This window comes from Ascaphus truei, chromosome 9 (assembly GCF_040206685.1).
Source record: "Ascaphus truei isolate aAscTru1 chromosome 9, aAscTru1.hap1, whole genome shotgun sequence".
Classification (NCBI taxonomy): domain Eukaryota; kingdom Metazoa; phylum Chordata; class Amphibia; order Anura; family Ascaphidae; genus Ascaphus; species Ascaphus truei.
The window spans coordinates 61,341,789-61,365,870 of record NC_134491.1 but is presented as its reverse complement, the minus strand read 5'-3'; the positions used below and the strand labels follow the sequence as shown (position 1 = coordinate 61,365,870).

The 24,082-nt window shown below is 46.4% G+C and overlaps 1 protein-coding gene across 2 annotated transcripts in view; it reads left to right on the top strand.

Moving 5' to 3' along the window:
- Positions 1–8,301, top strand: part of PLXNA2 (plexin A2) — a 258,767-nt gene extending 250,466 nt beyond the window's left edge. For both annotated transcript variants that reach the window (XM_075615228.1, XM_075615229.1), the window contains 2 exons: positions 2,334–2,484; positions 3,557–8,301. In XM_075615228.1, the coding sequence (XP_075471343.1) occupies positions 2,334–2,484; positions 3,557–3,652 (247 nt within the window). In that variant the 3' untranslated portion in view covers positions 3,653–8,301. The remainder of the gene's footprint in view (positions 1–2,333; positions 2,485–3,556) is intronic.
- The last annotated feature ends 15,781 nt before the right edge of the window (positions 8,302–24,082 follow it).

Sequence of the window (24,082 nt, the reverse complement as noted above, 5' to 3'; positions counted from 1 at the left end):
CATGTCCCTTCAATGGGGAGCAATGAAGCCTCCTGCACGTGCAGGAGCCCGGTGCCTTTGTATGAATGTGTGAGTGGAAATAACAATGTGAACGGCTCTTTCTGTCTTGGCCCAGGAAGGAAGGAGCTGCCCTGGGATAGACTTTGTTGATGTTTTCCTCTGTCGGCTGTGTAACTCTTTTCTAATATATAATGTTTTTTTCTTGTATAGCGCTGCCAGTGTACGCAGCGCTGTACATACAAGTTTTTGCCGGCCCCGAGAGCTTACAATCTATTAGTTGGTGCCTGAGGCACAGGGGCATAAAGTGACTTGACAAAGGCCACATGGAGCTGACAGCGGGATTTCTGCCTCTGTGTCCCAGTTAGAGGTTATTTTGTGGAGTGAGTGTGACAGGATACTTGCTGTGGGGTGAGTGTGACAGGATACTTGCTGTGGAGTGAGTGTGACAGGATACTTGCTGTGGAGTGAGTGTGACAGGATACTTGCTGTGGAGTGAGTGTGACAGGATACTTGCTGTGGAGTGAGTGTGACAGGATACTTGCTGTTAAGTGAGTGTGACAGGATACTTGCTGTGGAGTGAGTGTGACAGGATACTTGCTGTGGAGTGAGTGTGACAGGATACTTGCTGTGGAGTGAGTGTGACAGGATACTTGCTGTGGAGTGAGTGTGACAGGATACTTGCTGTGGAGTGAGGGTGACAGGATACTTGCTGTGGAGTGAGGGTGACAGGATACTTGCTGTGGAGTGAGTGTGACAGGATACTTGCTGTTAAGTGAGTGTGACAGGATACTTGCTGTGGAGTGAGTGTGACAGGATACTTGCTGTGGAGTGAGTGTGACAGGATACTTGCTGTGGAGTGAGTGTGACAGGATACTTGCTGTGGAGTGAGGGTGACAGGATACTTGCTGTGGAGTGAGGGTGACAGGATACTTGCTGTGGAGTGAGGGTGACAGGATACTTGCTGTGGAGTGAGTGTGACAGGATACTTGCTGTGGAGTGAGTGTGACAGGATACTTGCTGTGGAGTGAGTGTGACAGGATACTTGCTGTGGGGTGAGTGTGACAGGATACTTGCTGTGGAGTGAGTGTGACAGGATACTTGCTGTGGAGTGAGGGTGACCGGATACTTGCTGTGGAGTGAGGGTGACAGGATACTTGCTGTGGAGTGAGTGTGACAGGATACTTGCTGTGGAGTGAGTGTGACAGGATACTTGCTGTGGGGTGAGTGTGACAGGATACTTGCTGTGGAGAGAGTGTGACAGGATACTTGCTGTGGAGAGAGTGTAACAGGATACTTGCTGTGGAGTGAGTGTGACAGGATACTTGCTGTGGAGTGAGTGTGACAGGATACTTGCTGTGGAGTGAGGGTGACAGGATACTTGCTGTGGAGTGAGGGTGACAGGATACTTGCTGTGTAGTGAGGGTGACAGGATACTTGCTGTGGAGTCAGGGTGACAGGATACTTGCTGTGGAGTGAGTGTGACAGGATACTTGCTGTGGAGTGAGGGTGACAGGATACTTGCTGTGGAGTGAGTGTGACAGGATACTTGCTGTGGAGTGAGGGTGACAGGATACTTGCTGTGGAGTGAGGGTGACAGGATACTTGCTGTGGAGTGAGTGTGACAGGATACTTGCTGTGGAGTGAGTGTGACAGGATACTTGCTGTGGGGTGAGTGTGACAGGATACTTGCTGTGGAGAGAGTGTGACAGGATACTTGCTGTGGAGAGAGTGTAACAGGATACTTGCTGTGGAGTGAGTGTGACAGGATACTTGCTGTGGAGTGAGGGTGACAGGATACTTGCTGTGGAGTGAGGGTGACAGGATACTTGCTGTGGAGTGAGGGTGACAGGATACTTGCTGTGTAGTGAGGGTGACAGGATACTTGCTGTGGAGTCAGGGTGACAGGATACTTGCTGTGGAGTGAGTGTGACAGGATACTTGCTGTGGAGTGAGGGTGACAGGATACTTGCTGTGGAGTGAGGGTGACAGGATACCCCTGCCACCAGTGACACATTTTAATATGGACTCATATCCTAACCAAGGGGTGCGCAAACTGGGGGGAATGAGATTTTCGGGGGGAGGGGGGGAGGAGGTGTGGCGGTTACAGAGGCCCCACGCTCTTACCCAAAGCATTTAAATGAAATGCTGGGGGACCACGCAAGGCCTCTGTAACGTCCCTTACCTTGTCTCCGACGGCTTCGGACGCATCGCCATGGCAACATGACATGCCGGAGGGAGGGGGGCGAGAGGAGTGGGGGAAAGCAGGCAGGGGGGGGCGCAGACTGCAAAGTTTGCGCCCCTCTGTCCTAACTTACGAGGGTCACCTTTTGCAGGTATTACGCCGACATTGCCAAGCTCCCGGCTATCAGCGACCAGGATATGAACGCCTACCTCGCAGAGCAGTCCCGCATGCACGCCGCCGAGTTCAACATGCTGAGCGGGCTCAACGAGATCTATTCTTACGTCAGCAAGTACAGCGTGGAGGTGGGGAGCTGCAAAGGGATGGGGAGAAGCCGTGTGGGGCCGGTGGGGGGGGGGTAGAAAAGGTGTAAAAATTGCACCAAAGAGAGGGACTTGTATCTGCCGCAGTTAGTCATGCAGGACACTTCAGGAAGGCGAACGTGGGAGCTCCGTTTGCTGCTTTTTGGCGATGCCACCATTTTAAAAATGCTGCAGTTGCATTCTGGAGCTATTGTATTGCGGCAAACTTTGCCACTCAAAATGGCCCCCGCCATTCACACACTGAAATGACAGAGGTCGCCATGGTAAGAGCTGATGCCGCAATAGAAGAAGATTGTTATGACTTCATTTTGAGTTTTTGAGCTGCTGCTTTAAATTGAGTTGAGTTAGACAGTATTGTGGCATTAATGTACCTGGCTGTATTTAAAGCATCTTAGTGAATAGGACGTATGATTCCATTTCAGCTCTTGATGCTGCTGTGTATGTGTATGTGTTAAATTACTCACCCATACTGTATCTTTACCACTCCATCTCTTGTACAAACAATTCACTAATAAATGTATTGTTTTGTATTTGCTTCACATAACATGGCAATTTCTCTATCCATCGGCATGATGTTCAACCATAAGCATTTGCACCATCTCCTCAAAGTTGACATCCAATTCTTAATGGTGCCCATCCAACTTTTGCCTGCACACTAATATCCGCAACACAGAGGCTGTCTTTGTCCACTCTTTGAAGAATGGCCAACATTGCCAAGCCACATTGCATCGCAACTAATGATAAAGTCAGGAGCTTTGTAGCTGTGTTGCTTCCTTTTCTACTGTGTCTCATATCTTTGCACTTACAATGTGCCCTCTACAGTAATGAAACCTCCACTTCTTTAAGTGTGGCTCCAATGGGCCTAACACAAATTCTAGTCACAAATATTACATTCAAACTTTTGAGGGGGCAAAGCACATGAATTAAAAAAGGTCAGTCCTTAGTCTCTACCTCTGTCTTCATATTTCTGTCTCCATCTCTTTCTCTCAATATCTGCTACCATTTCTCGGCCCTCCTCCCCTCCTCTTTAACATCTCTTCCTTCTCTCCGACAGCTCATCACAGCCTTGGAACTGGACGAGCAGGGGCGTCGGCACCGCTTGGCCTACAAAGTGGAACAGCTAATAGGTGCCATGAGCTTCGATAGCTGAACTTCACTGCTTCCCCGCGACCACAGAAAGGGGAGAGAGCCCTGGCAAAGACTCTATGACAGAGCAGTTGGATTCCCCTGAGTCTCTCCTTCCAACTGTGAAAACCTACGGGACGCACCTGTCTCAGCTTCAATCCCTCAAAGAGCAAGGGAAAGTGACCAAACCGGAAGACTGAAGACTCCAGAGGACTTTCCATGAGACTCACAGGCTGCTGATTGCATGTTCTATGTAAATTAAGAGACTACAAAACAAGAAAAGACTGAACTGCTCTGTTTGTTGGTTTGGTTGATTGTTTAGCTTGTTATCTCTTCAACAGACTCGTTTTTTTTTTAATTATTTATTGATTTTTGTCTGGTGTCAGACGTATGGGAAAGAGAATGTTATTTCCACCCCTGGTTAGGAACACAAAGGGAATTTTCTGTAGGATATTCTGGGATTTCATCTCCTCTCTCAACCAGCCAACGTTGGCATTTTTTGCACTGGTCCAGCCCAGACAGTTTTCAAGGTCTCCGTAATTCACAACTGGGTCAAACAACGGCAAACCATGGAACTCTCCAACACAAACAGCTTGTCTACTAATGGACAAAGGCTCTGCAGGCTGACTTCTGTGAAACTCCAAATGCACCAGCTATTTCAATTACCCCTTCCTTAGAGCAAGAGACGTGTTTCCGTAAACCCAGCAGAATCACTGTTCGCTGAACCATCTTCACTAACTTGGTACAAGTGACAGCAAAGTTCATTCGTCCATCATGTACCTGAACCGTAACTGAAGGCAGCATAGAGGACTTTTCATTGGGGAGTTGTTCCATGGAAATGCTTCTGACAACTGAGGCACAAACACATGTAGGATTCCTACGTTTTCTAAGGCATCACAGTAACATGTCTGCTACTTACTTGGTACATTATGTCCAATAAGTTGTCCCACCTCAACCTATAGGAACATGAAAGAAGAAGAAGACAGAGAGTCTGGGGGAGGATGAGGGGAGGGAGGTATATTAACACTCACGCAAATAAATACAGTATCTTAATTATGGGGTCAAGCATCTCCATACACGTTCAGCTTTCACAACTCTTTAGCATCTGCCGCAGAGTCTTAATTCAGAGTAACATTTCACCACATTGCTCTTTGTTCCTATTGGGGAATCGGCTGTCATAATATTTGCTGACTTTTTCCGAGCCCTGTTCTGAAACATTCGACTAACCATTAATGTGCAGTTATTACATCAAACTTGCACCATGTTTAGACAGCTGCAAAAACCAGACTCACCTTAAAACTAAACTTCTTACAAGGCAAACACATTTACGTGTCTTCACCTGTCAGTGAACATAGAATGTCATCTTTGGTTAATATGGACCTGTTCTTAAACTAATATTGCAGCCAGGAAGCGTTAATAATTAGCCCCCAAGTTTAAGAAACGCCTCCCACCCGTTTGAAAATGTAATCTAAAGCTTGACCTACTTTTCACCCGCTGAAAAGTCCCTTCAAGCTACAAAGATGAAGACCCCTGCAATTACACATATTACTACACTCCCCTCATAACACCATCAAACATCAACTGGGAAGACACTTGTGCATGGACCAAGTCTCCCTGTTGCTTATTAGAGGTGACAAAAGTGGGCATCACACCCAATCAATAAAAGACCTGGTCAGCATGGCAAAACTGGTGGAAGTGTATAGAGATACTTGGCATCATTATGCAGAGCTTCTGTCCCACACAAGCAGCGTGGATTAGAGACACCCCAGGGTCAAAACTTTGGGAGCTATTTACCAAAATCTGCCGACTGCAAATCGGTGTCAAATCCAGTGCAAGTACATCACCAGGTAAATCAGATTAAAGGAATTCCATTGCAAGCAATTGGGAATTTTGTTACATTTGGTGCAGTTGTTTTTACCACTGTTTTGCTGCCAGGAGACTTCAGTGAATGAGCCCCCTTTATTCTACAGTGACCCAAATTACAGACCACCCCCCCCCTCCCGTGCATTGCCTCATGTTCATTAAAAGAAGAAAACTGTTATGTGTTTGAAAGGTTCCCATTTGTATCGCAATGTCCTGGATTAAATGCCCATATAACCTTATTACGCTCTGCCAGGAATGCCCAACTCCAGTCATTAAGGCCACAAACAGGTCAGGTTTGAAGGACATCCCTGCTTCAGCGCAGGTGGCTCAATCAGTGGCTCAGTTGAAGACTGAGCCACCTGTGCTGAAGCAGGGATATCCTTCAAACCTGACCAGTTGGTGGCCATTGAGGACTGGTTGACCACCCCTGCTCCATGTTGTTGCTAAATTGTCACTCAAGATTTCACATTCCCATCCAGTCCTGTCTCTATTTCAGCATCATGCAGTGAGGACCCTCACAAGGAACAGCCTGTATTAGGATTGTGAATTCAGGTCAACACAGTTAGTGGCACCTTCCTCTTATGCAAGAAGGAATCCCTCCAGTTAGGCTGAGCCCTTATATTTTTTTATATACAGTATACAGCCAATTACTGAAGAGGAATTATAGTAAACACAGAGTCCTAATACAGAATGAAACACAGGGACTGCACATACCAGCAGTGTCTGTGTACATATTTATAATATGACATTATTATTATTAAGGGCCAGAGTCTTCTAAAAAGAAACTGCCCTTTACAGAAAAGTGATGCAAATATTGTGTTTTTCAGTGAAAAAGCAGTGGTACTTCCCCCCCTCCCACCAACACACTTCAGCCTCTCGGCCAACAAACATCCTGTTGACTTACCGTCTTAAGGCAAAGAGGCCCATCTTTCACACTGGTTTACTTCCTAAAAGGAAATTGTCACTAACTGTTGACTTACACGGGTTAAAGCAGTGGTTTCCAACCTTTTTGTGGTTCAGGAACCCTAAGTGAAATTCTGAGGAACCGCCAACCCTCTTTAATAGCAACTCTGTGATTAGATACAATGTCATTTCTTCTGTAGTTGATACAATTTTCAAATGTCCAGAAAATTGCAGGGAGCCATTGAGGGGCGCCCGGGGAACCTGAGGCTTCCTAGGAACCCTGGTGGGAACACACCGGGTCAAAGCCACGTGCCACGCATTAGCTGCCCACGTCAAGTCATTTCTTACGGTAATATGTTTACAGCAGCCGTTACTTGAACTAGGTTTGAATATTTATTTTTTTGGGATCGCTCCTCGTTTGTAAGTGACGCTCTCGGACCGTCTGAATCCCTGCGCGTGCGTGTGATTTAGATTGGTGGCTTACTTAAGGCTCTCGCGACATTCCTCCGTTACTTATTAGCCGACCGCTCTGCGGCCAATCACCACTCTCTCGTCTTCTATTGTCTTCTGCTAACTGGACGCTCATTCCCACAGCAACAAGCAAACGGGGCTCTTGATCAAAGTGTCCCCAGCTGCAACAAATAAAACAGCACTAGATTATTCCAAGGAAAATCCCATTATAACCGGTGGAAATGTGACAACCGATCTGGTGCAGGGTGTTGACTTTGCAGGCAGAAGATGTGTACCTCTTGAGTGCAAGTCTCTGAAGAACTCAAGGGGTTATTACATGCCCCGTTTGCTAATACAAATAGACAGTTTTTCCACTGCAGACCAAAGCCCCCACCCATCCCTTGCTAAATCCCTTTTAGCGCCAAGGGTCCATGCAATGCGTTGCAGGGCAATACTCTGCTGGCCCCTCCTCCATTCAACGGCGTTGTCTGTTCCTTGACGTAAGTCTTTGCATCTTGCCCTGTCCTGTCCCGCTTGTTTTTCTTGCATTCCTCAGTCTGTTTTTGTCAACGCGCCTCTACTTGCCATCGACTGGTAATGTGGTAATGAGTTCCAGAACGCCTCATTAGTTTCTTTGGGTTACCAAGCTCTGTGCTGTCCCATATCATTCATATACAATGTACATTTCCATGTCTTACGTACGTCACTGGTTATCCTTTAACCCTTTGAGTGACCCATGAGGTAGCCACCACGTCTTGAGGTCTTGCACCGGATAGCTACATCGTGGGCTTATTTGCGGAGGACTCTTCAGTTCATAAGAGGAGGACTTCTCTTCCATGTTATCGGCTCTCTAGGGGTATGACCCCACCGGCACTCCAAGGGGTTATACCTCCTGTGATTTTGGCTCCCCCTTACCAAACAAAAAGTCATTGCTGCCTCGCCTTGTTCATGGTGGCTGGGGGAGTTCAGCAGCTCATCTACAATAATGAAGACCGTGGAAATTCGGTTGTGCCAAAACATGGACAATTCACTGTTCCATAGCAGTCACATTTCTGCTCCATGCAGCAAATGGCATTCCCCAAAGTGAGTCACGTGACGAGCCAACCACCCAATCAGATGCCAAAGTCCACGTTTCGTGGGCTCTCCCCAACGCCACAGCACTTCTGTACCATAGAACTCTGTGTCTCTTTTGCTTTCTTTGTTATTGTTCATGTTTCGCTTCCTTCCTTCCTGTCATTTTTACAGGTGTCGTGAAAGAAAAAGAAAAAAAATAATAATTGTAAGAAAGGTTTAATTATTTAAAAAAAAAAAAAATGTTCTGAGGGGGGAAAAAAGTTTTGTTATTATTTTAATATATTATTGTGTACCTATTGTACATATGAAACACTCCTATTTTGCAAGCCAAGGACCCACTTTGTACTATTGTTATATATAAATAAAGTTTACTGGATAAAAAAACGAGTGGGATTTTCTGGGGGGCGGGGAGGGTCAATAATTGTTTGGTTGGGGAATTAGGTTATAAAATCAGTTACATGCCCAGTGAGGATGTAGCTAAAAATGCTTTTATACTAAAATAATGATGAAAGTTGATCATGTATGTGGTGCTGTATTACAGTATTAAAGGGGTACTGTCCCCAGCGAGGTTTATATTTTTAAAGCTTTCTTCACAAAAGAAGAAACTTTCTGTGTTGTGCGTCTGTTTTCCCGCCAGCGCTTTCCGCTGCTCATTGGTTTATTTCTTTTTAAATGGTGTATTTTATTCCTAAAAAAAAAAATGGCCCAAAACCTAAATGAAAACGACTCACTCCGTGACCATAGCAATCGATGCCATATCCTACATGTGTTTAATAAATCAGTTCTGCAGTATTAGATAATACTTTTTTATTTAAAAATTCAACTGTTACTGCCATTTAAGGCTGCGTCCACGCAAGCGCTGAGCGTGCTGAGCGCGCAACGCTTGCCGAGTTTAGTTTCTGCAATTTAAATTGTCCCGGTAACGCGGAGCGCTCGTACGCAGGCACGCACGCTCTCCCAAGCTTGGCGCTTGGGGAGACCAAAAAAAGAGTTTGAAGCGCGCTTAACAAGACCCCATGCCCCCACGCGCGCGCTTGCAAAATAGACAGGACACCCGGCGCTCATGCTTGGAGAGCTGGTGATGTCACCGCCCAAACATGAGCCCGGTCAGCGCCAGCGGGGATGCAGCCTTAATGAGTTTTAACATACTGAGCAACCTTTGATTTCTATAGCAGGAGTCCCCAGCAGTGCAAGATCTTTGCAACACTTTCCTGTTTGTGATCATTTGTTGCCAATATTCCCAGCAGTTTGAGCTGCAAACTGTAACAATAGATAATGTTACCTTAGTCATATTAGGATACATTGTAGCTGCTGAGTTATACTGACTGTAGGATTGATTGAAACTGAAAGGCTGCCATTTAGTGAACCCTGGGAAGCAGGATCTTTGCTAATCGATCGGCAGCTTGGGTAATTAGTTTTCAATAAAAGTAATCAATGGCTGGATATATTTAAAGGGAAAAAAAAGTTTTTATTTTTTTTAAGCTGCTTGGATTGCCTCTTTAACCAGGGGCGGCCAACCCCAGTCCTCAAGGGCCACCAACAGGTCAGGTTTTCAGGATATCCCTGCTTCAGCACACGTGGCACAATCCGTGGCCCAGTCATTTATGAAGTAGGGATATCCTGAAAACCTGACCTGTTGGTGTCCCTTGAGGACTGGAGTTGGCCACCGCTGCCTTAACCCTTTCAATGTCGGAGGGGCCATGGGCGATCATGCGACTGCACTCCGAAGTGGTCGCTCCGTCACTGATGACTGCACGGAAGGGAAGCAGTCACCCCCCTTCCGTCCGCCATCAATTCAGGTCGTGTCCTAAGCGACATGGGAGCACAGGACGCGATCTCCCCTGAGACAACAAGTATTTTTTAGGGAGGATGTAGTAGCCACGTCCCAAGGTAACTTAATGGGCGAAAGAACCTTGTCAGAGCAGCTGAACGGTAAGATCTTTTCTGGTAATATTCTTTGTAGTCTGTATGGAAAACAGCTCTGTGCTGCCTGGTGGAGTGGAGAATGTGCGAATAAACAGCAGGGGTTGCAATGTGTGAGTCTCTTTTTTTAATAAAAATATAAATATAATAAAAAAAACGGCAAAGGAAAAAAAATAATAAGGTAATTTGCTTTGAAACGGAGATTGGGGTGAAAATTGCCAACAGCAACATCCCTGCCTAGTGAGCCAATAATTACAGGGAACTTCATTGTGATTCACTTAAACTTTACTTCGTCTTTAAGAGAGCCCTGCTTACCCTTTCCAATGCCGGTTTTATTTTTGAAATATGACGCGCCGTTCAGGAGATAGAAATGTTTAAAATATGAATTGGACAGGAGATTAAAATGGAGCTCTCCCCAGAGCCCGGTGCAAGGTAAAGGTATTTAAGATTTAAAAAAACAACACATTTATTTAATGTTTAACCCTTTGAGTGCCGGGGAGGCAGAGTACCACGACCCCTCCGGCACTCGGATCACGCGATCGCCTCCGTCACTGATGATTTAGCGGAAGGGGAGGAGTCAGCCCCCCATCAGTGCAGGTCACGATCTCCCTACGCCAAACCTCCCGGGTAGGATATGCTTAGGCAAGATACCGACATTGTATGTATGTACTGTATGTATGTATGTGTGTACATACACACATAGGAACCAGAGGGTCCCTCAGAGCTGAATCGGTTAATTTCGGGGACCCTCGCTTCCACTCCTGGTAAAAAAAAAAAAAAGGGTGGGGAGAGGTGGGTTTAAAAAAAACAATGACTGCTGCTTTAAACTTACATCATTAAACATGTAATCTGTGGGAAAAACCTCCTACCGAACCACAGTATCTGAAACCCCATGTGTTAAAAAATACAAATATTGCATAGTTGCATAATTGCATAGTTATATAGTTATATAGTAGATGGGGTTGAAAAAGACATGCGTCCATCAAGTTCAACCTATACTAAATTTAGACGACAGATACTTAGTTTATCCTATATCCGTACTCACATATTTATACACACACTCTTTTTCCTATTGTTGTGTGTCTGAAGCGCTTATTCCCATTGTGTTATAATATGATGTCACGTGTATTGTAAAGCGCCGTGTACCTGATATTGGCCTCCAGAGGGACTGCTGCTTTAACAAACCCAATACTGCCCATCACTTTGCAATTTGCTGTGATCACTTACACCAGTGGTTTTCAAACTTGTAGGAAATGCAGAACTCATCCAAAAATGTCTTGGTCCTACGGAGAAGCCCTTAAATGTTTCTCTTAACTTCTCAGGACCCCAGTCTACTTATCCTGTAGTCATCATTATTAGTATTACTGGTATTAGCCTATATCAGGGGTGGCCAACTCCAGTCCTCAAGGGCCACCAATAGGTCAGGTATTAAGGATATCCCTGCTTCAGCACAGGTGGCTCAATCAGTGGCTCAGTCGAAGACTGTGCTGAAGCAGGGATATCCTTAATACCTGGCCTGCTGGTGGCCGTTGAGGACTGGAGTTGGCCACCCCTGGTCAACAGAGTAAGTTGTCTACCTGATGTTATTTGAAACATGACAATGTACAGATGTCGCAGGCGTTGATGCTCTTGCTGGCGTATTTCAGCGGGACGAACACAACGCACCAGTGAGAGCAGACATAGGGTTGCCAGGCGGCTTCCGCAAAAATACTGGACACTAGTGAAAGGTGCGACGTGCTCGAAACACACACACAAACTCCCCTCTCACCGCTCCATGTTGTTTCCTCCTCTCCTTGGCCCCACCCCCAGGCTCCTGACACCTCCTCCTGATTAGCTGCATTACCCAGCAGCAGCCAATCAGGATGGCGGAAGTTGCCCAGCCCCCTAGCAACAACCCTGGTCTCTCCCTGCTCGGGGAAATCCCGCGGCCCCCCAAGCCGGTCACGTCACTATGTCCAGAGAGAGGTAATATCGGACACAGAGAGTACATGTCCAGTATTACCTCTCACTTTTTACTGGACAGAGTGTTCAAATAAAGTTCAATAATGGACACCTGCCAACCCTAGCTGATTTGGGGAGTTATTACACGCGCTGGCGTAACTCCCACCACATCTGTAACATTTCATACAGTACTTGTGTTTGGAATCAATTAATATGACTGAGAAATCAAATTACTGGTTTTAGGAAGCGTTACAGCAGCATTTTGTTACCAGGATTACTTCTGGTATTTCCTAGTATGTAAATCCTCTGCCTCATGCAGGCCCATAACGTGGGAGATTGAAACCTCCATTTTGTTTCCCCAGAAGGTGACATGAACTCTCTACCTTAATGGGTATACAGCTTATGAACCAAAGGGACCCTCAGAGCTGAATCGGTTAATTTCGGGGACCCTCGCCTCCACCCCTGGTAAAAAAAAAAAATGGTGGGGAGAGGTGGGTTTAAAAAAAAACAATGACTGCTGCTTTAAACTTACATCATTAAACATGTAATCTGTGGAAAAACCTCCTACCGAACCACAGTATCTGAAACCCCATGTGTTAAAAAATACAAATATTGCATAGTTGCATAGTTATAGAGTTATATAGCAGATGGGGTTGAAAAAGACATGTCCATCAAGTTCAACCTATGCTAAATTTAGACGACAGATACTTTATCCTATATCCGTACTTACAGTATATTGATCCAGAGGAAAGCAAACAAAAAAACCCAGTGTCATATCATTCAATGATATCTCATAAGGGGAAAAATAAATTCCTTCCTGACTCCAATAATTGGCAATCAGATGACTCCCTGGATCAACATCCTTCCCGTGTTTACTTATTTGGTTTATCCCTGTATACCTTTCCTTTCTAATAAGATGTCCAACCTTTTTTTGAAGATATTTATTGCATCTGACATCAGTCTCCATGGGTAATGAATCCCACCTTGTAACTGCCCTTACTGTACGGATCCCCACCCTTACTGTACGGATCCCCACCCTTACTGTACAGAACCCCGCCCTTACTGTACAGAACCCCGCCCTTACTGTACGGATCCCCACCCTTACTGTACAGAACCCCGCCCTTACTGTACAGATCCCCGCCCTTACTGTACAGAACCCCGCCCTTACTGTACAGAACCCCGCCCTTACTGTACGGATCCCCGCCCTTACTGTACGGATCCCCGCCCTTACTGTACGGATCCCCGCCCTTACTGTACATAACCCCGCCCTTACTGTACGGATCCCCGCCCTTACTGTACATAACCCCGCCCTTACTGTACATAACCCCGCCCTTACTGTACGGATCCCCGCCCTTACTGTACATAACCCCGCCCTTACTGTACGGATCCCCGCCCTTACTGTACGGATCCCCGCCCTTACTGTACGGATCCCCGCCCTTACTGTACATAACCCCGCCCTTACTGTACATAACCCCGCCCTCACTGTACGGATCCCCGCCCTTACTGTACGGATCCCCGCCCTTACTGTACATAACCCCGCCCTTACTGTACATAACCCCGCCCTTACTGTACAGAACCCCGCCCTTACTGTACGGATCCCCGCCCTTACTGTACATAACCCCGCCCTTACTGTACATAACCCCGCCCTTACTGTACAGAACCCCGCCCTTACTGTACATAACCCCGCCCTTACTGTACAGAACCCCGCCCTTACTGTACGGATCCCCGCCCTTACTGTACGGATCCCCGCCCTTACTGTACGGAACCCCGCCCTTACTGTACGGATCCCCGCCCTTACTGTACGGAACCCCGCCCTTACTGTACAGAACCCCGCCCTTACTGTACGGATCCCCGCCCTTACTGTACGGAACCCCGCCCTTACTGTACGGATCCCCGCCCTTACTGTACATAACCCCGCCCTTACTGTACATAACCCCGCCCTTACTGTACAGAACCCCGCCCTTACTGTACATAACCCCGCCCTTACTGTACAGAACCCCGCCCTTACTGTACGGATCCCCGCCCTTACTGTACGGATACCCGCCCTTACTGTACGGAACCCTGCCCTTACTGTACGGATCCCCGCCCTTACTGTACGGAACCCCGCCCTTACTGTACGGATCCCCGCCCTTACTGTACGGATCCCCGCCCTTACTGTACGGATCCCCGCCCTTACTGTACGGAACCCCGCCCTTACTGTACAGAACCCCGCCCTTACTGTACGGATCCCCGCCCTTACTGTACGGAACCCCGCCCTTACTGTACGGATCCCCGCCCTTACTGTACGGAACCCCGCCCTTACTGTACAGAACCCCGCCCTTACTGTACGGATCCCCGCCCTTACTGTACGGAACCCCGCCCTTACTGTACGGATCCCCGCCCTCACTGTACGGATCCCCGCCCTTACTGTACGGAACCCCACCCTTACTGTACGGATCCCCGCCCTCACTGTACGGATCCCCGCCCTTACTGTACGGATCCCCGCCCTTACTGTACGGTCCCCGCCCTTACTGTACATAACCCCGCCCTTACTGTACGGATCCCCGCCCTTACTGTACATAACCCCGCCCTTACTGTACGGATCCCCGCCCTTACTGTACGGATCCCCGCCCTTACTGTACGGATCCCCACCCTTACTGTACGGATCCCCGCCCTTACTGTACGGATCCCCGCCCTTACTGTACGGATCCCCGCCCTTACTGTACATAACCCCGCCCTTACTGTACGGATCCCCGCCCTTACTGTACGGAACCCCACCCTTACTGTACGGAACCCCGCCCTTACTGTACGGATCCCCGCCCTTACTGTACATAACCCCGCCCTTACTTTACGGAACCCCGCCCTTACTGTACGGAACCCCGCCCTTACTGTACGGAACCCCGCCCTTACTGTACGGAACCCCGCCCTTACTGTACGGATCCCCGCCCTTACTGTACGGATCCCCGCCCTTACTGTACGGAACCCCGCCCTTACTGTACGGAACCCCACCCTTACTGTACATAACCCCGCCCTTACTGTACAGAACCCCGCCCTTACTGTACGGAACCCCGCCCTTACTGTACATAACCCCGCCCTTACTGTACATAACCCCGTCCTTACTGTACAGAACCCCGCCCTTACTGTACAGAACCCCACCCTTACTGTACAGAACCCCGCCCTTACTGTACAGAACCCCGCCCTTACTGTACAGATCCCCACCCTTACTGTACAGATCCCCGCCCTTACTGTACAGAACCCCGCCCTTACTGTACGAACCCCGCCCTTACTGTACAGAACCCCGTCCTTACTGTACATAACCCCGCCCTTACTGTACGAACCCCGCCCTTACTGTACAGAACCCCACCCTTACTGTACAGAACCCCACCCTTACTGTACGGAACCCCACCCTTACTGTACAGAACCCTGCCCTTTGCTGCTGGTGAAATCTCCTCTCCAAATATAAACCGGTCGTAAATGTGACCCGGCTGCTCTCTTCAAACTCCCTTTTTCATTGGCTGTTATTTTATGCCCTCCTGTAATTAAGACTCGTCTGCTTTTCCTCCTGTATCCTCCCTCCCCCCCCCCTCTCTCCACACCTCTCCCCACACCTCTCCCCCCTCTCCTCCCCTCCGGCTGTCATGTCTTGCGAGAAGAGGCTGCGTTTTAAACGACTGCCGGTATCTGAACCAGCGCCAAACTTGTTGTGGGTAATTAAAAATGTCATTGACGGTTGAGTGTCTGGATGGGGATGAATTATTCGTCGTTAGTAACCCTCCCCAGATATGTGTGTGGGAATACCTTAATTTATATACCGCCATCCATGTACATAGCGCATCACGGCAGTAATAGGCATCACGTAATAATATAACACATAAAGGGAACATGCGCTCGAGACATCAAAATAACATTAAGAAAAAGGCGTCTCTGCTCCGAAGAGCTTACAATCTAAGTCACGAGACACAGGTCACAGCCGCCCTATCCATTATTCACTTATGTTTTCTGTGTGATAAGGGTTTGCGATTAAACCTGATAACCCCTTCACTGCCAGGGGAGATTTGCAAGAGAGCAGATACCATACGTTTAAAAGAAAAAGTATAGATCCTCGATCTTGAGTCGAACAGCAGTGGGGGCCCCTGCACTGAAGGGGTTAACGGACCGTGTGGGAAGACAGAGCTTCAGTCGTTTTTTTGTTTTTTTTTCAAAGCGTCGTCTGACCTCGCGTCATCACAGATAAAGCCGCGTGCAGCGAGCGCCAGCGGAGAAATGTCATTTTAATTAAGTAGAGGGCGCCCGGGATGAATACAAATGACTCGGGCTGCTGTGGGTCTCCGATTCAACCGCAAGAGAAGTCAGTAGCTTAAAGGCAGGAGTGGCCAAGGCCAGTCCTCAAGGGCCACCGATTGGTCAGGTTTTTAGGATATCCCTGCTTCAGCACCTGTGCTGAAGCAGGGATATCCTGAAAACCTGACCTGTTGCTGGCCCTTCAGGGCTGGAGTTGGCCACCCCTGCTGTAAGGGCTCGGAGAGAAGGGCAGGAGGAACGATCCAGCGTTTTATGGAGATGCCTGCAAGGTGCTCGACCTAGTTTAATAATGAATTGCATCAGTTAAGAGGTCATGCTCCCCGTGGCTATAAAGACTTGTATCCGTGCACTGACTAAAGGAGCAAATCCACCTGCTCTGGGGGGGGGGGTTTCGCTAATTTGTATTCTACATAGTTGGGAAGCAGGGGGTATTCAGAGCTTAACGTCGTTAATTTCAGCTCCAGGCACCCCGTGGTTACATAGATATTAACCAGGGAAGGTGCCATCAGTTCAGTGCCTTCTAGGGGAAACAAAATGGAGGTTTGAATCTTCCGCGTCACATGGGCCAATAGCAAGCTGTGATGTCATCTGTTGCCACTTCCTATTGGCCCGCGTGACGCTGCGGTATTAAACCTCTAGGAAATACTTGAAGTACTGGCTGCACCTTCTCCGGTGAGTGTATTGGGAAGCAGGGGGACGCCAAAGGTGAAATGAACGTGGTTTACCTCCGGAGACCCCCAGCTTCCTATGTATGTTAAACAAAAAGAGGGGGGCAAGGGAAGACTGCTACTCTAAAGACAGGTGATCAAAAGAAGCCTTTGAAGGTGCAGTCCCACTTATGCCTAAAGTTAACTAATGGCAGTAACGGATTTGGATTTATTAGATTTAATCTCTGTGATTTACACCTCTTTATAAAACCAGAATTTTACAATCCTTTTGAGATGTGTGCGTGCGTTCATGTGTGTGCATGTGTGTGCATGTGCGTGCATGCGTGTGTGTGTATGTGTGTAGCGCACACACTGAAAAAAAAGGCCTCAGCAGAGGCAGGTGCGGTGCACTGTAAAGGGTAAATAGTTACAGTCTGTGAGGATATACAGCTCAACCCCATTATAACGCGATCCGTTACATCGCGAATCCGCTTATAACGCGATGCCAGCTTGGCTCCCAATTTTCGTACTTATGAATACTTTACAACACGATTATTGGTATCTTAAATACTTTATTGTACAATGCATACAATTGTACATTATTTCTAACGCGATCCGCTTATAACGCAATGTGATTCTTTGGACCCCAAGGGCAGTGTTATAAGGGGTTGAGCTGTATATGGTTTTGAAGCAAAAGGTGGCACTGTGTGCTCATTTGCATGTCATTTCCCAGAATCCCTTGCTGCAGTGGAAGTGCTGTGTGCTGGGCGATAATGGTGAAAGGTGGGGTTGCAGATCTGTCTAAGACATGCAAATGAGCATACAGCAATATTTCCATTTGCTAGATAGACAGACAGACAGACAGATAGATAGATCGATAGATCAAGACAAGAAAGACAGTGCATCCAGGGTAAGTCATTCAATAGATTCTTTTAAAACAAGAAGTAACAGAAACTTACACTTACTGGTAGGTAAATGACAGTCCACGTAGAAGACCCGATGACCCGCAATGCAGCAAAGTGATACAACGGGAACATTGCGCACTGAGTTCCCAGATCAACCAGCAGGATACCAATCACATCAGCCCAAATGCAAAGTCCAATGTCAGCTTAACGTTCACCTCTACGCGTTTCGCATGTAGCCATGCTTCATCAGGAGTGAATGTTAATCACCTGCCACATCCCCTCTATAAACCCTGAAAACAATTAATCAATTAATAATATACCCAAACATTAATTATAATGTATCAAAGGAATATGCAAACAACATCAGATATATAATAAATACACTTAACAAAAGGTGAAATTAAACAATAATTAAAAGTGATGATTTGCCACTCTGAGCCAGAGGATAAAACAATCATCACTCAATGGAGAGAGTGACAAAATTCATAAAAATCTTACGCACTTTATTGGTTGAATCCATATTATTAATATGGACTAAACATGTTTGAAGGAGAAAGAAAGTCGGGGGGGAAAGTGGGAAAACACAAGAAAAAAGATCAATCAAATATAGGTCTAATCCTAAGGCTACAGCCCAGTCACTGCCTGTGCGCACGCATCAGAGCGCCTAGCGGCGCGTGCACCAGTTTCAGCCGCGATCTGTGGTCTAGGGGTCGCGATGGGACGCGCGTCCAGAGAAGAGCAGGGGGAGCAAAGACAAGATTTTTGGCAGGGTCGTGGCCATGACATCACACGGCTGGTTTGCCCTCATTGGCTGAACCGCCGCCGTGACGTAGCCAGCACTCGGCCACCGCGCCAAAAGACAAATTCCTTGTCTTTTCGAAAACTGGTTATGTCATCGCGCGTTGAGCATGCCCCGCACGCGGGCATCAGGTTGGATTAATGAGTTCTGAGATCTTTCCAGAAGACAGGCCATATTAGGTTACTCTCTGTATGGAGGTGTGGGTAGTTCCATATCAGATATGACATCAGTTTCAAGCTGTAGGACCTTATCTGGTAATAGTTAGTGGTAGCAAGAGCTGACTAATGCTTCGTCCCCAGTGGCTGTGCGCGTGATAGCGTGCGTGCCACACACCGTGTACAGCCCTCTATGGGGCAGGCCCCAGTTGGCGTGTGTGCGGGCACGCACAAAGCACGAACGCCTTTGCCAAAAGACAAGATTTTTATCTTTTGGCGCGGCGGCCGAGCAGTGCCCTCGTCATGGCAGCGGTTCAGCCAATGAGGGCGAACCATCCGCATGACATCATGATATTTAGATCAAATATAAGTATTTTACTCAGGAACAGAATAATATGCAACCATTTTTGAGGATATCCTAACTTATTTGATGTGACCGCCATTTTGTACTATTTTTGTATTTGAGTATTTATCTTCAAAATAAACATTTCTTTTTATGTGCCGAGAGCAGAATGCTGAGTACTGTTATGCTGGGTTAATCGATCGAAAGAGACTACAGGCCATTTTACATCTAAAGTGTCATTAAACCCACCCGGCTGTTTAGTCTGTAACTTAAAAATCCAAAACTGCTCCCTCTGCAACAATCTACAATCCTTATTATTAATACAAATATCATCTTTCACAGATTCAATACCTATAAAGCGCAGAGCCTGTGAGTCACAGGGATGGACTTCGGTTCCAATAAGTGCGTAAGGGGTTTACCGTTATCTTCATTTTTTAGAATATTTTTAATGTTCTTTAGGTGCTCAAAGATTCTTATCTTGAGACTTTGGATGGTTTTACCAATGTACTGTAAACCACAGTCACAATGTCATAAATAGACAACAAATTTAGTGTTCCAGTTGAAAAAATTGTCTATCTCAAAAATATCATCAGTGTCCTTAGATCTAAACTGTTTGGAAGGATTCATATTTCTACAGGCCTTGCACCGGGAACACTTAAGGCAACCCTTGGGTCTAGTTGCAGTAGTGAATACTGATGTATCTGGACTCCCCCGTATCATACTTGGGTTAGATCCCCTTTGAGACTCTTGGCTCTGCTGAACCGAATCCTAGGTTGTGGAGGTAACATTTTTTCCCAAAATGAGGTCCATCTGAAGAATATTCCGGTGTCGAGCAAGAATGTTTTTGATTTTCCGATGGGCCCCATTAAATTGGGTTATAAATGATGGTATCTCAAAACTAGTACCCATTATGCTATCCGGGGATCTAGATTGCCCCAAAAAAATCCTACCACTTGAGGGAACAATAATGGACATTAGTTGGTTTTGTACAGCTCTATCTATTTTAAAATGTTTCTTACTTTTAATCCTTTTTGGTAGGCCCAAAAGGATTAAACCCTTACTTGTACAGAGATGGTCCCTTTCTTGTCCATATGCTCACAGAAAAGCCTCTTCTACAATCTTGTCATCATACTTCTTATCCATAAATAATCTCCTTAGTATACGTGCTTGCTCCATGAAGCCACACTCATCGGAGCAATTACATTTGAAAAACTATCTATATGGGATATTGTTAATCCATCCGATATCGCGACTGCTAGTTGGATCTAACTAAGAATTCACACTAACGTCCTTGAAATATGTAGTAGTATTAATAATACCATTACGGACAAAAATCTCCAAATCCAAAAAATGGATTCTCTCTGTTGAACTCTCAAAAGTAAATTTCAAGTTATATAAACTAATATTAAATCCATCCACAAAAGAGACTAAGGAGCTCCCATCAATCCCATCTCCATTCCAGATGATGATAATATCATCAATGTATCTCCTCCACAAGACTAAGTCTACGGCCTCAGAGCTCCCTGCTGCACGCGTGCCTGACGGTGCGTGCGCAGACTACAGCCACGATCGGCGGTCTGTAGGGGAGCGTGGGGGGCGCAGCCATGGCAGGGCATATCTGTCCTTCCATTGGTGCGCGCCGAGCACCAGACCGCGTCACGGCACGGGAAGACAACATTTTTGTCTTCCCTGCCAGCGTCTGAATTTATTTAGCCACACAACGTTTCGACCAGCAAACGTGGTGTTTATCAAGTGACAACGTCGAAACGTTGTGTGGCTAAATAAATTCACTTTCTGAGTATAAAATCTGTTGATCTCCGGATCCATCCCATTTACTAAGCTTGGGTTGCTTTGACAGGTAGTACTTTAACCAGCAGCACCGGTAACTGTATGTATTTGATTTATTTATTCGGTGTGCAGCATACCATCTTTGTTTGCATTTTCCTAGTGTTCCATGTATAAATTAGCAATCAATGGGGCAAATCGTGTCAGATCTGCAAATTAAATTTAGATTCACATAAACAATAATTATGTTGCAATATGAACCGGATCCTATCTGCAATAAACTATATACTGTATATATGAGAAGGTGGTCACAGGCACTCCAATAGCAATAGGTATCAGTCCGGCGCTTATGTCCATAAAGGCAAATAGTGAATACTTTACCATCAGTGCTGATGATAAAAATAAAGGCAGCACTCAGTAGTAAGGTCCAAAAAAAACTGTATTCAGCAATAAGTCACACAAATCCAACGTTTCGATCCACCAAATGGGATCTTTCTCAGGGGGGGGAGGGGGTGCAAAAAGGGTTGAAAGATCCCATTTGGTGGATTGAAACGTTGGATTTGTGTGACTTATGGCTGAATACAGGTTTTTTTGGACCTTACTACTGAGTGCTGTCTTTATTTTTATCGAGAGAGAGAGAGACAGAGACAGAGAGACAGAGAGAGAGAGAGAGAGAGAGAGAGAGAGAGAGAGAGAGAGACAGACAGAGAGAGACAGACAGAGAGTGACAGAGAGAGAGACACAGAGACACAGAGACAGAGAGACAGAGAGAGACACAGAGAGACACAGAGAGACAGAGAGAGACAGAGAGAGACAGAGAGACAGAGAGAGACAGAGAGAGATACAGAGAGACACAGAGAGCCAGAGAGCGACACAGAGAGACACAAGAGAGACACAAGAGACAGAGAGAGACAGAGAGAGACAGAGAGAGACAGAGAGAGAGAGAGAGAGAGAGAGAGAGAGAGAGAGAATTACCAGATGGACGTCCGATAGTAAGAGACAGCACATGTAAGTTGAATTCAAGCAAAAACTGTATTGAGAACAGAAACGGCACTGCAACCAACGTTTCGGTCCACAGAGGGACCTTCATCAGGGTTATATTATATCTTTCAAATAAATCTTCCCTGTGCTTCAAGAGGAAAGTTTTCGACCAGTGTATTCTGCCCGTGCTCACATATGGATGGGAAACTTGGACGCTAAATGCGAAGACAATTCATTAGCTTCAGACATTGCAAAGAAGTATGGAGAAGTGTATGTTGGGTATTACCCTAAGAGACCATGGGGGGGGGGGGAATGAAGGGGTTCGAAACCAAACAAAAATCTGTGACATCATCATAAGGGTAAAGAAATTAAAATGGCGGTGGTCCAAGAAATAGCTATCGTTGGACAAAGATGGTACTGAACTAGATTCCAAGGGGTAACAAAAGACCAAGACGGCCAGAAATAAGACGGGAGGATGAAAACAGAAAATATGTTTGAGTGACGTGGAGAAGAAAGGCTGCAACCACAGGATATGGAAGATCACTGGGAGGCTTCACCCAGTAGTGGGGAGACAAGGGCTGATGATGATATATATATATATATGTAACCCTCCCTGCCCGGCTATAAGAGAGTTACCTAGATGTCTGTGGTGAGGGATACTCAGGGTGCATTACCTTTGTCAGGGTGCTGATCTGCACAGGCTGGACATATATGCAGAGGGTACAGATGGGCGTCAGGAACTTTATAGTTATTAAACATAACAGTCTTTATTCATCTTATAGACAGTACAACTCTTCCTCGGTAGCATCATTGCAATGCTGAGAAGGCACATCGCTTTAACTCATGTCTGGATTAACCATGCGGCTTGTGATTTTCTCAATCCCTATCTTTCCAGGGTCCCAGCAGGGGACCCCCTTCCTTACTGTGGTAGGATGGGGGTTATTACACTGTATCCTACCCTGTTCATCTCCCATACAGTACTCTGGTACTGAGGTAGCATGGGGTAATTCGTTATATGGGCACGGCACTCTACTCTTTCAGGATACTTCTTAAGGTGCTGTATCATAACTTCTGATGATCCCGACTTCAGTTTAGTCACAGGTCTACGGATAGGGAAACCCCTCAAGGACACTGGTTGTAACCTGTGCTTCTCCAGCTTCCTTTACTAGGGGCCTGACTTTAAAGGGCAGTTCCCTGCTCTGGAAAACAATAAGGAGGCTGCTACCCCAACTTAATATTTAAAATTGAGATTCTTCCCTGGTCTCTCCTCCCAGGATCTGAGGGTGGATTTCTTCTGCCCTCCTATTTATGTATAGAGAGAACGAAAAAAGCAGCGCACAGCCGAGGGAGAAGGGTAAAAAAAATGATATAAAAGTACTTTAATTAGAAAACATAACTAAAAAAGAGGTACAAAAGCTCTCCTACGCGTTTCGTACAAAAATGTACTTTATCAAGTAGCACTCAAGCACCACCTCTGAATCCCCTCCTATTTGTGACCTCACTCCCACTCCGTCTCGAGGCAGAAAAGGGGCGGAGCTTAGCCTCTGCTGAGTCACCTAGACCAAGTGACCCATTCAGCATATTCCAGAAGCAGGGGATCACTTTGCAACACACTATCTATGGGGGCAGGTGTTCAATATCTAACTCCTTCAAACCCTTTAACCCCTTGCACCATATGGTAATCCCAAGAGGGGGTCACACACGCACACACACACACACACACACCACATTTTAAGTTATGGTGGGTGAAAAAAGCAACAAGAAACCTCCAACATTAGCATATAGCAAGTAAAAACATCACTTGTGAGCACATTCACATGTCTTAGACAAATCTGCAACCCTGCCTTTCACCATTATCACCCAGCATACAGTGCTAACACTGCAGCAAAGTATTCTGGGAAAGTACATGCAAATGAGCACACAGTGTCACTTTTGCCTGAAATCCATTTTAATATACATATATACACACACAGACACACTGGACATCTTAATAGTCTAGCTGCCTCCAACCTATGAATACCCCACGATCACAGCTCTCAGACGGAAGTGTATTAGCACATTATTATAAGAAAATGAGACCAACTCCCACAGTTTGTTCATTAACACCTCCATCTGCATTTCCCACAGCTGGGAGTAACCTCCTGCCTGGGGAGTAAGGCTTTCACGGAATTCAGAAAGTGGGGCTGTTAATTACTTCAAATCTATTACCTTCCTCTGTCAGACTGGCCCAGTGTTTAATCCCCGGCATCATCATTAAGGAGCTAATTCAATAGAACCCAAGGCAGCCGTTTGCGGCACGATCTGCTGGAAACCCACATTCTAGTCAATAGGGGTTTTCGGCCAATCGCACCTTCTGTGTATATTGAACGACCCCCTACGTATTGTATACTGGCACTCGTTACCTT